This window comes from Octopus bimaculoides, chromosome 23 (assembly GCF_046866305.1).
Source record: "Octopus bimaculoides isolate indiv1 chromosome 23, ASM4686630v1, whole genome shotgun sequence".
Taxonomy (NCBI): Eukaryota; Metazoa; Mollusca; class Cephalopoda; order Octopoda; family Octopodidae; genus Octopus; species Octopus bimaculoides.
Genome location: NC_142950.1, coordinates 18,550,099 through 18,562,598, shown reverse-complemented (window position 1 = coordinate 18,562,598; position 12,500 = coordinate 18,550,099). Strand labels below are relative to the sequence as shown.

At 38.8% G+C, this 12,500-nt stretch overlaps 1 protein-coding gene across 3 annotated transcripts in view; it reads right to left on the bottom strand.

Annotated features, from left to right (window-relative positions):
- LOC106870769 (ubiquitin carboxyl-terminal hydrolase 44-like) overlaps positions 1-12,500 on the bottom strand; it is a 123,482-nt gene that overhangs the window by 74,693 nt on the left and 36,289 nt on the right. Inside the window, exon 2 of one of the 3 annotated variants that reach the window (XM_089340678.1) lies at positions 5,115-5,397. The exons of the other annotated variants lie outside the window; for them this stretch is intronic. Within the exon in view, the coding sequence (XP_089196804.1) occupies positions 5,115-5,206 (92 nt within the window). The 5' untranslated portion in view covers positions 5,207-5,397. The remainder of the gene's footprint in view (positions 1-5,114; positions 5,398-12,500) is intronic. 3 annotated transcript variants of the gene reach the window in all.

Genomic DNA, 12,500 nt, shown 5'->3' with positions numbered 1-12,500 from the left:
CCCAAAAGGTAGGCTGGTCATCCTAGATGTGACCCACAAGAGTAAACAGTCTTTCAGGTTGGTAGCTGGCTATGCTCCTAAGGATTGTAGGCAGTCTGTTTTTTATCGAGAACTAGAGCACTTTCTAGTGACCTCAAAAACGATAGTTCTGTTAGGAGACTTTAACACTATACTCCATGCACGGATGGGTAGTGTTGGCTCGACTGATAGGAGGGGAAATCCTGGCCTCAAGGGTCTACTAGAGAGCTATAATCTAGTAGACCATTACAGACTGGATGAGCCGAGCATTCCACAGTGAATGTGGAGTAATAATAACACCTCATGCAGATCTTATATAGATAGGGTATTTGTTAGAGAAAGAGATAGGGATACCTTTAGCTGTCCCCAGTTTTGTATTGTGCTTTGCACAGATCACAAATTTGTGACATGTGAGGTACATATAGATACTGGAAGATGAACAAGTCTATTTTGACTTGTCAAGCCTTCTATGCCCAGATTAAGGAATTAGCACAGAGGGCACTATGTGGCGCCATCATTAATAATAGATGGTGGCATGCCTTCAAGAAAGCCATCCGTTTAGATTCTATTAGATTTAGCAACCAGCTAAGTTTAGATAGATCTAGAATAGAAAGGGAACTAGTTAAGAATTTAGACGAGGCTTTGGAATCTGGCTCTGCAGACAGAGTGCTGGCGGTGAGAACGGTCTTGTACCATCACCTCAAAGTCAAACATGAAGGCTGTAGAGTTAGAGTTAGGCTACGTGCAGTGGGCCGAGAAGGTTTTAACGTTGCCGGATGGGCCCGTCATGTGGAGTTTCAGAAGGGCAAAAAAGCCTCTATAAAGTCTTTAACTGATGAACAGGGGCACAAGATCTATGGACAGGAAAAGATGCAAAAGGCCTTTCACCAGCATTTCAACTGATTGTTTGGGCAGGGCAGCGAGCTCAAGCATGGGGAGTCCCTAAAGGTCTTCCTCACCAGTGGGCCGTGGCTTTCGGCATGTGAGACAGAATGCTGTGAAGGACCGATTACATCTGTGAAAGTAAAAGAGGTGTTGGCTGAGTGCACCGGGGCTGGATGGTCTGCCCTATGAGTTTTATCGTAGCATGCCGGACTTGTTTGGGGACCTGCTGGCAGGTGTCTACTGGGAGGATTCCCAGCTCTGTGAGTCGGGGATGGTGACACTGATCCAGAAGGGCCCAAGCTAGGGGGACAGTATAAGTAATTACAGGTCCATAACTCTACTCAATGTAGAGTTAAAGATTTTGGCCAAGGTGTTAGCAAAAAGGTTGATGCGTATCGTGGAGAAGCTTGTAGGGAAGGCGCAGACGTGCACCATTCTGGGCAGGTCGATCCAGGACAATCTTCACCTTATACGCTACACCTTAGACAGGGTGGGTAAATTAACCAGCAAAGGCAGGGCACTGGTCCATTTAGACCAAAGTAAAGCATTTGATAGGGTAGCTCACTGGCGGCAGTTCTTGAAGCAGCTGGGCTGGGCCCGGACTTCCATAGGTGGATCTCTGCAATGTATAGCAGCATCTAATCCACTGTTCAGATAAATGGCTACCTGTCAGAGCCGTTTTCGATCAAGCGCTTAGTTCGCCATGGGTGTCCCCATGTCCCCGCTTCTGTACGTTTTGGCTCTTGAGCATTTACTAAGGAAGTTGGAGAATTTGGGATGCACCCCCAATGAAATCGGATGTGGTAAGTAGGTCTCTGCTTTTGCAGATGATGTCACCATCATTGTGTCCAATGAGGTCCAGCTACCTTGTGTAGAGGACACTATCAAAGGATATGAGGTGGTGGCAGGAGTAAAAGTTAACAAGGACAAGTCCATCGGCTTGTGCCTCGGCACCTGAAGGAGCAAGCCGGTATTGTCCAGTGTCGTGGGTCACTGGACAGACGGTCCTGTTAAGTTGCTTGGAGTTTGGTTTGGACCGGACTCCCAAACAGAGAAGAATTGGAGTGAGGTGGCAGACAGAGTGGAAGCTTCAGCTTGGACTTGGTCTGGATGGGCTCTATCCTTGAAAGGAAAGGTGGAAGTGGTACAGGTGTTTATCGCATCTGTAATCACCTACCGCCTAACCGTTGTCCCTTGTCCCGACTCGTGGCTAAACAAGTTGGAGCGCCTCCTTCTCCACTTATTGTGGAAGGAAGGAAAGCCACTGCTACCAGGAACCACTAAAGGGTGGGTTAGGGATGCCCTGGCTTATGATGTGCAAACATATGTTGAGGCTGAGACATCTCTGGCACTACCTGGAGGGTGACAAGGTATGGAATCTGCTGGCAGAGAAATTCTTCCCACGACCAGCTCTCTGGAGAGATTCAAACCCGGTTTTATTAAAAGACGCAATCTGACAGAATGGCAAAAGGAGTATTGACAGGCACTCATACTGATTCACAAGGTGGGCAAGGCTGGCAGTGGGAATACCACCTCGGTTTTGTATAGAGGGCTGGTGGAAATTTTGAAAACGATGACGTCCTAGAAGAGGCTCTGGGGTTTGATGAGAACCAACTTACCAACCTGTTCCATAAGACTTTTGGGCCGGGGTATTTGGATAATTACCAAAAATCCCTGACCTGGCAGTACTACAGGAACACTTTACCTGTTCACGATAAGTTATCCAGGCACGAAATATCAGTGCCACCGACATGTCCAAGATGTGGGCTGGACGATGAAAATGTCCTGCACGCTTTTGTACACTGTTGGAAGCTTTCGGGCTTGATAGTTTACGTTGAACACGTGTTGACACACCTAGGCAGAGTACAGCTATCAGCTGAATCTATAATAAAGATTGTGCCACCCACCACAAGGAAGGTGAGGCATGTTTTCTCCTTACAGTGGCAGTGTTGAAAGAGTGTGTTTGGAAGACAAGACTGCAAAGATTTGTGATTGGAACCTTCATCTCTGGCCCTGGATTGCTCACTTTTTCAGATATCATCTGAAGAGCAAGATAGGGCCGGAGAGGAGACTACTGTCGCGAGGCGTGTTTGACAAAAGATGGAAGGCTGTGGTAGGAAAGGTGGGTGCAATATATATATATATATATATATATATATATATATATATATATATATAGATAATATATATATCATGTATATAATATATATTATGTATAGATGTAATATATAATATATATATATATATTGTATATAGGCGCAGGAGTGGCTGTGTGGTAAGTAGTTTGCAATAACTTTCTCATACTGCTGATTACATTTTATCTACTATGAATAATATAATGCATTTATGTATGTACATTTAAGTGTAGGCATATGTATTTATATATATGTAAAAGTATGTATATGTGTGTGTATTTATATTTATAACTTAACCTTATGTACTTTCTAAAATCTCCAACGAAGCCTAGAGAAACACCCAGGTACCTCAATTTCATCTACTAATTACTTCAGTCCACTGGAGGGATAAAAGTAGAATGAGGTTTTATTGCCTCTTGGCTGAAACAGCTGTAAGATATTATTCCAATTTCTATTGCTCTATGTTATATATTTTAATAATTACTGATATTTTTATATTTTATATATTATATAGGTAAAGCAAGATATGTTATACATGTATGTATATTGTTATAATTGTCCTTTTAGTAAATAAAGAAATAGACATAATATAATGTCTCAAAGTTGATGAATACCACCTACTGATCCCCTCCATTTTCTTATTGCTGTATAAATTAAGGGGAAAATAACTCTTTACCCTCACTCATTTATTATACTCGGTAATGTAATTGCCATGCAATGAAAAAACACTTGTGTATTAATAATTGGTTACTCTACCAGCAGTATATAGGATAGATATTATCCCTTAGTTGGTTGGATTCACAACCTCTAACTTTCTTGGAATATATATATATATATATATGCCAGTACCGCCTGACTGGCTCCCGTAGGATTTTCGAGCGAGATCGTTGCCAGTGCCCCTGGACTGGCTTGTGCGGGTGGCACATAAAAGACACCATTTCGAGCGTGGCCGTTTTCGTGCGGGTGACACGTAAAAGCACCCACTACACTCTCTGAGTGGTTGGCGTTAGGAAGGGCATCCAGCTGTAGAAACTCTGCCAAATTAGATTGGAGCCTGGTGTTGCCATCCGGTTTCACCAGTCCTCAGTCAAATCGTCCAACCCATGCTAGCATGGAAAGCGGACGTTAAACGATGATGATGATGATGATGATGATGATGATATATATATATATATATATATATATATATATATGTGTGTGTGTATTAAATTAATGAACTCAACGGGATACACTGTCTGCAAGTAGTTGGGTTCAGCATATTATCCTCCATTTTCTAATTGTTACACAAATTTTGGGTAAAACCTCCACTTTTACCCGCTCCCATTGATTGCACCTAGTATAGCACTAGCGTAGCAATAATTGGGTACCCTCCCAGCAGTATACTGGATAGATACTATCCCTTAGTGGGTTGAACCCCCAACCCCTAACTCTCTCACGTTATATATATATATATATATATATATATATATATATATATATATATATATATATAATATATATGTATGTATGTTTGTGTCTCTGTGTTCTTCCCCCCACCATCACTTGACAGGATATCAGGATAGCAATGACACATTGGGCTAGGCAGTGAGGACAGGATTAGTCAACAAAAGTGGGGAGGGAGGAAAAAGTATGGTGTCTGGAAAAAGAGGAAGAGGAGAAGGGGAGATGTAAATTGGTTTAATTAGGTAGGGTGTTTAAAAAAATTTTTTAATAGAACATGTGGATATATGTGTGTATGTGTGCATGTGATTCACTAGTCTTGACATTGTGTGATTGTTGTAAACAAGCTTCACCATCTCACAAACAGTGACATTATTTTCCAATATTCTGTGTAAACATGTTTGGTCACGGGGAATTATTACCTTACTTGTGAATAAGCAAGGGTTGGCAACAGGAAGGACATCCAGCTGTAGAAACTCTGCCTCAACAACTTCCATCTCACACAAGCAAGTATGGAAAAGTGAACATTAAAACAATGATGATAATGGTGATGGCTGTGGTCGCAATGATGATGATGGTGGTGGTGGTGATACCCTACAAAAACACGCTTAAAAAATGAAGAGACGGGATGCTCACTGTTGGAATGTGTTTAATCCTAGGTTTCTTCTGTCAAAGTTAATCCAAGAGTTAACAGCAGCCAGAACACTAACAACTAAATGAATGACCATATAGAACTTGTTGATTTACTGGCCAAAGAAATTGACAGACAGACAAGCAGCATGCATATAGTTTCGTGTTCCAGGAAAAACTTGGTAAATTTTGCAAATATTCTTGGAAACCATGGTGAACTTTGGAATTCCTAGCAATTTCATTCATTACTTTATTGGCATCAGTTACATCCCTTATGCAACAAAAAAATCTGTAGAACACAAGAGACAGAGAGAAAGAATTTCTGTGTATATGTGGATACCAAACATAGTTTCAATGCTGTTTCTATGTCAGGCTGCCAGAAAATACCAACACACTTTTATGTATTCATCACTTCAAAACTTCTTCCATCATATTAAATTTCTACTTATTTATTTTTCTTCTATCAGTACATTTTAGATTCTCCAGGCATTAAAGGAAAAGGGAATTATCAGTACTATCTTCATCTTCTTTTCCAATTCAAACAGAAGGATTCTTTGGAATGCATGGTTATGTAAAGTGCTTTTAACCACTTACCTATGTAACTGTGAACAGAATATATGTACATATAAAATCCAAATAATAAGACAAAGAAATACTTTAAAAACATCTTTAATGATCAGTTACAATTGTTTCTGTACCAACTCTGCTTTGAACACTGTTGAAAGTAGAGTTGGTACAGAAACAATTTGGTCATTAAAAATGTGTGAAAGTATTTCTTTGTCTTATTTGGATTATATTTTACTCTTCACTAAACTTACAAAATGGTTTTACCATTATGAAACGAATATTTTCTACACCTGAAGAATTTTGGTATTAGTCTGGAATTTGTCAGTGTCAACAGCACAGAACTCAGGTTGAGTGCTGCATTGGAAATACCTTATCTTTATACCCTACAAAGACCATATATATATATATATATATATATATATATATATATATATATATATATATATATTGATAGAAATGGCAAGACAACAAAAGAATGAAAGAGACCTCAATATTATGGAAATAGAGGAATTTATCTGTAAATATAATATGTGCCAATTATTCAGTAGCCATGATAAAACTCTGAGTTTCGGATGTCGCGGCAGAAACCCACGCCGGCATCACTTCAGTTATTGGGCCATCGAAAAAAATGCTATGAAAATGACCGTTAAACAAAGGGAAATTACTGAGTGATTGACCGTTATTAAGACAAAAAAGCAATTAGAATGACTGCTAAATAAGGGGAGGGAGTAAAAATGTTCATAGTAATCACGTAAGCATGCATGTCCATACATACACATGCGCGCCCACACACCCATGTACATGCGCCTATATGTATATACTTATCCACCCTCACTTGAAACACACACATGCTCACCCACACATTCGCCAAAAAATATATATACATACCCGCATACACCCTTGCACACATACACACACACGCATGTAAAAAAAAAAAGTGTAAAAAATAAGCAATAAGAGTAAAACACATCTATATACGCACATACTCGCATGCACGCACACATCTATATACACACATGCACAAGAAAAAACAGGGCTAAAGACAAAATACAGAAAAATGTGTAAAAAAGTGTAAAATATAAGCAATAAGAGTAAACCATATCTATATACGCACATACTCACATGCACGCATGCACACACACACATCTATATATGCACATACCCGCGCACACGTACATATCTACACATGCACACAAAAAATTCCATATACACATCTATATACGCACAGGAAAAATGCAAGGTGAAAGGTAGAATAAAGAAAAATTATGTGTAAAAAATATATGAGCAATAAAACTATGAAACAATATCCCTATAAATATTTTTTAAAAATATATAAGAAATATAAGTAAAAAAATATAAGAAATATAAGTAAAAAGTATAGGGAGATAAAAAGCTTGTACATGGACACAACATAGAAAGCAAGTCCTATCTGCATATTTTCTTTTACTAGTTTTAGTCAGGTACCACTCTGAAGTGGTTTAGTCAAAAAAATCAACGCCAGTACTTATGATCTCACCATTATCACTTGTAAAACAAAAGGGCTTAAAGGGGCCCCTATAGCTGAAGGAGACAGGTTAAGAGAGAGGAGAGAGTAACAGAGTAGTCAGAAGGAAAAAGAGGAGGGAATGGGGATAGGGTTAATGAAATAAAGAGGGACAAAGCATTAAAGGAGATGAGGTGGGTTGTGTAGGGGGTACAGGGGCTATATATCAAAAAAGTGAATATGGGTGCAAAGGGAAGGGTAAATGAAAGATACAAAATAAATGGAGATGGTAAAGATCCATTGAGTCTTTGAAAGAAAAGTATAGAGACCAGAGATGAGAGGTTGTTGAGGTGGTGGAGAAGCTGTGAGAAGAATATAGTGAGAGAGAAAAAGAGGCAGAAAAGGAGTAATGGCTGGCAGTGGGTGAGCAAATATCACAAGTGGTGAGATGAATGATAGGATGATGGTTGAAATGAGTGGGAAAATGGATGGAGAGAGGAAAGTGGGCTCGGGTAGAGATGAAGGTGGTGGGCTAAAAACAAGTCTTAAAGAGTAAAATGAGTAGCATGAAGGGCATCTGGCACTTTGCATTCTGCATTCAAATCTTACTCTAGCCAACTTGGATGGTTTCTTTCATTGTCCTGTTTAAAACCATCATATGGCACCTTATCTGCCTTTAGTGGAGCTTGCTCTTTTGCAAGCATTTGGGTCAGGTCCCCAGTTTGAACATAACCTCCTGCTTCCTTCCCTGGTGTCAGAAGCCCTGTCGTGGATCAAGGTTAATGATTCTCCTTTATGAATAAAGGTCAAGAAGACATGTTATGTCTAGATAAAAGACAGAATGGTTACTATCAGAATGCTTTTGATCACATATTTGTTTCTACAAACATACCATAACATATACACATACATACATATGTATATAGACACATATGTGCATAGGCATATAGCATAAAAACAAATGAAAACACACTCATACATACATTCAAACATACATACACACACATATACACTGATTGCATAAATCATTCACAGCCTTAATTATTGTAAAAAAAAATCAAAAGGAAAGAAACAAAGAAATTCATCCATAAAATGTCTTTGGAAAAAGATTTCTACCATGAATAAGTGATAAGATAAAAAGGTTAATGAAAGAAAAGAAGAGCAGCCACTGAATCATTTAAAATGAATCATTGACAATATAAGAGTAGCAATCTAATATCAAACTGTGGAAGCAAATAGGACATGTTGAGGTTAGGCACTGGTGGCATATTAGCTAAACATCTTAACAACAACTGGATTATGATTTTAATTAATAATACATTCAGGGAAAACACTGTTGAAACTATGCCAAAAGCACATGACACATACACATACACAACACGCATATATATGCACCAATACACACACATGTAAACATACGTGTCCACAAATACACATATAAATGAATGCAAAGAGACTCATTTCCATTTGTTAGTCTGTCTCAATACTTCACAAATTAATTTGTTGTCATTGCTATTCTTGTTTAGCCCCAGAACAGAATTGACAGACCAAGCTTTATGATCAAAGATATTCTAACCACGACCATCCTGATCATGTCTTTTCAGGGATATCTAGGACCACATACATTATTCAAGGTCTCCTCTTTTTTATATAAAGACTTTGCACTGTCATTTGAGAGGATTTGGCTGCTATTTCAAGCAAGTCAAGCAACCACTCAAGGCCCCATTGCTAAGCTAACTCATCCTTGATAACTATGAAACAGTTTGGAAGCTACAATAACAGAAACATTAAAACGATTAGGAAAACTTAAGTGCACTTACTTTACAGATTGAATGTTTGTGATGAGAAAGTTTTACTTTAATGTAAAATTATCAACTGATTTAGCAGAGTGAAAGATATATGAAGATGGAATTTAGCAGAAAGGAGAGATTACTCTCCCAAATAATTCAACAAAGTATTTTTTCAGTACTAAGCTATGAAATTCTTACATTCTCTCGACTTCCTGTAATTCAGACTGCCTCATGGTCTCAACAGATAAAATAGAAAAGGCACTACCCCAGAAGATGACGAGAGAAATACATTGAAACAGCTACTCTGACACAAAGGGCTCTCATATGTGGATAGCCATCTCTGTCCCGATAGCGGTGAGCAGGGCTCACTTCTGTCTTTTCCAAAAATTTCCAATAATATTCTTTCTGGAGAAAAAGGTAGGACTTGTATTTGTCTTTTAAAGAACTATGGCCTTAGACTTCACCCAAAAGAAATGTGGTTCAACTGACTGGCAAAGATTCAAACATTTCACCCACTGCAATCACCAACAGCCACATGATGCATCCATTCTTTATCTCTTTCAACCACCTCTTCAATGACCTCTGTCCTTCTGAACTAGCTATCCACATACCCTTCACTCATCTAGGTTCACCTAAGTCCTCACCCTTTGCCACACTTACTGTGTTCATGTCTCATTTAACCAGACTTTGTATTAAACACACCAACAAATTCTTGCATCTTCTGGACCCCCCACCCAACAAACACTGACCTATAAACATTAAGCAGCAACATGAAGACTCCTTTTTCTTGGCTCAAGTGATCAGGTCTTGTTTCACTGACATTAGGCTGTGATTTGAGGACATATTCATCTGTTATCTTTAACAAGCTGAGAAAATACATGAAAGCACCTCTTTGTTAGTTTATGTGGTATTTTTCTTAAGGTGTACCCTGGTTACTTTTAGTGAAGTCTACTCCGTAACGAGCATTTGGGCCAGGTTTCCAGTTTGACGATACTTTCCCCTCTCCTTCACCCTCTCAGAGGCCCTGCAAAGTGTCATGGCCACTGCCTTCTCTCCTGACTAGAAAAGAAAAGAAAGGAAAAAAACCCACTTAATGCAGAGAAAGCAGAACCTTTAATTCTAACTTGCCTGAGATCATTCCTGCTTTAATGTGATCTAAATTAAAAAACTTCTGTTGAGATTTCATATTAATTTATGTTTCAAAAACCAGCTTAGTAATAGCAACAAATTTCTTTTACTAAATTTTTCATGCCTGTGTGGTAAGAAGTTTGCTTCCCAACCACATGGTCCTGGGTTCAATCTCACTGTTTGGAACCCTAGACAAGGTCTTCTACTATAGCCTTGGCCCAACCAAAGCCTTGTGAGTGGATTTGATGGATGGAAAGTGAAAGAAACCTATTATATATATGTCAGTGTATGTGTGTCTCTTTTGTGGCTGTCCCATCAGTGCCTGACAACCAGTGTTGGTGTGTTTACATCCCCATAACTTAGCGGTTGGGTAAAAGAGTCTGATAGAATAAGTACTAGGCTGAAAAATCACAAAAAAATACTGGAGTCAATTAGTCTGACTAAAATTCTTCAATGCGGCATCCCAGCATGGCTGCAGTCTAATGACAGAAACAAGTAGAAGACAGACTATTTTCAAAATAATTAAAACAAAGACTATATCTCATCAGAAATATGATAACAAAAGGATTAAATACAGTATGACTCTCTCAGTATGTGTCCTGTGACTAACCAGAGACCAACCCTGGTTCTGTGATACAAACTTCCTGTTTTAAATTGATCTAAATTAAAATTTTCCATCAAGGTTTCATGTTCATTTATGACAAAGTTATTTTACAAAAGTCATTATGACAAAGTTATTTTACAAAAGTCATCTGAAATAGGCTAGTCATATGATTTAACTTCCAGATCTTTCCATCATGCTTGTCTTAACCTTTTTGATGCCAACCTGCCTGAGATTGTTCTTGGCTCTATGATGTAAATTGTTAATTTATGTTCCAAATGCTTAACCCTTCATTATTCAGATTGCTCTGTCAAATGTGATGCTTATTTATTCACATTGTTTTCAAATTAACCTTACATAATCTTGGAGCTTCAAGACTTCGATGAAATAATTGATTTATTTTTTGAATGACACTGTAGGGTAGGTCTAAGAGGCTAGATCTGGCTTGGTTTGAACATAAAACTGGGATAATATTTTGGCTGGATATAGTCAGTTTAAATGTGGAAGGGTTAATAATTAAAGTTATTTTACTAAATTTTTCATTATTTTCAAAATTAAATGAGACAAAGTAGTGTATTTCAACTGGCATATGAAAACAAAAGGGTTGAATATTGTATGACTATTAATGTAAGTGTTCTCTAACTCATCTAACATCACTTCTGATTCTATGATATAAACTTCCTGATCTAAATTAGAATCTGTCAAAATTCCATAGATTTATGTTCCAAACACCGGCTTAATAATGGCTTCAAATTTTGGCATAAGGCCAGCAAATCCCAGTGCTCAAGTGGTACTTACTTTATCATCTCCAAAAGGATGAAAGGCAAGTTTGTGACAAGCATCTGAACTCGGAACATTAAGTTAGAAGAAATGGCACTAAGCAAGAATGGCTGTGTAGTATGAAATTTACTTCCCAACCATATGGTTCCAGGTTCGGTCTCACTGCAAATGTCTTCTACTAACCAAAGTCTTGTGAGTGGATCTGGTAGATGGAAACTGAAAGCAGCCTGTCATATATCATTCATTTAATGTCCATTTTCCATGCTGGCATGGGTTGGACAGTCTGACAGGAGCTGGCCAGTCAGGGAGCTATCCAGATTCCAACTGTCTGTTGTGGCATGATTTCTATGGCTGGATGCCCTTCCTAACACCAACCACTTTACAGAGTGAGCTGGGTGTTTCTTATGTGCCACCAGCACAAATACATTTACACAGAAATAGCATGAGTGCATTTTGTGTGGCACTGGCACCTGTTAAAGACAAGCCTGTATGTATGGCTGACAACGATTTTACTTAGCTTGATGCATTTTCTCAAGTACAGCAAATTGCCACAACCCCTGGTCCCTTGTCATTTCCTTACTGAGGCCCAGCATCTGAAGATCCTTTCTCACCACTTTATCCCACATCTTCCTGGGTCTACCCCTTCCACAGGTTCCCTCCACAATTAGACCCTGGCACTTCTTTATGCAGCTGTCCTCATCCATACACATCACATGACCATGCCAGTGCAGTCTTCTCTCTTGCACACAACATCTGATGCCTCTTGTATCCAGTTTTCTTAAATCATTTACAGTCATGTGTGCACATTGACATTACCCATCCAGTAGAATATGCTAGCTTCATTTCTTTCAAATCATTGCAAGTCCCTCTGTAGCCAAAGACCATGTTTCACTACCATGAAGCACAAATTGTACACAGGCATCATACAATCTTCTTAACACTCTGAAGAGAGGTCCTTAGTTACCATTAACAGTAGAAGCTCACTGAACTTTGCCCAGCTTGTTCTTATTCTAGCAACTACATTTTCGGGACTTCCTCCTCCA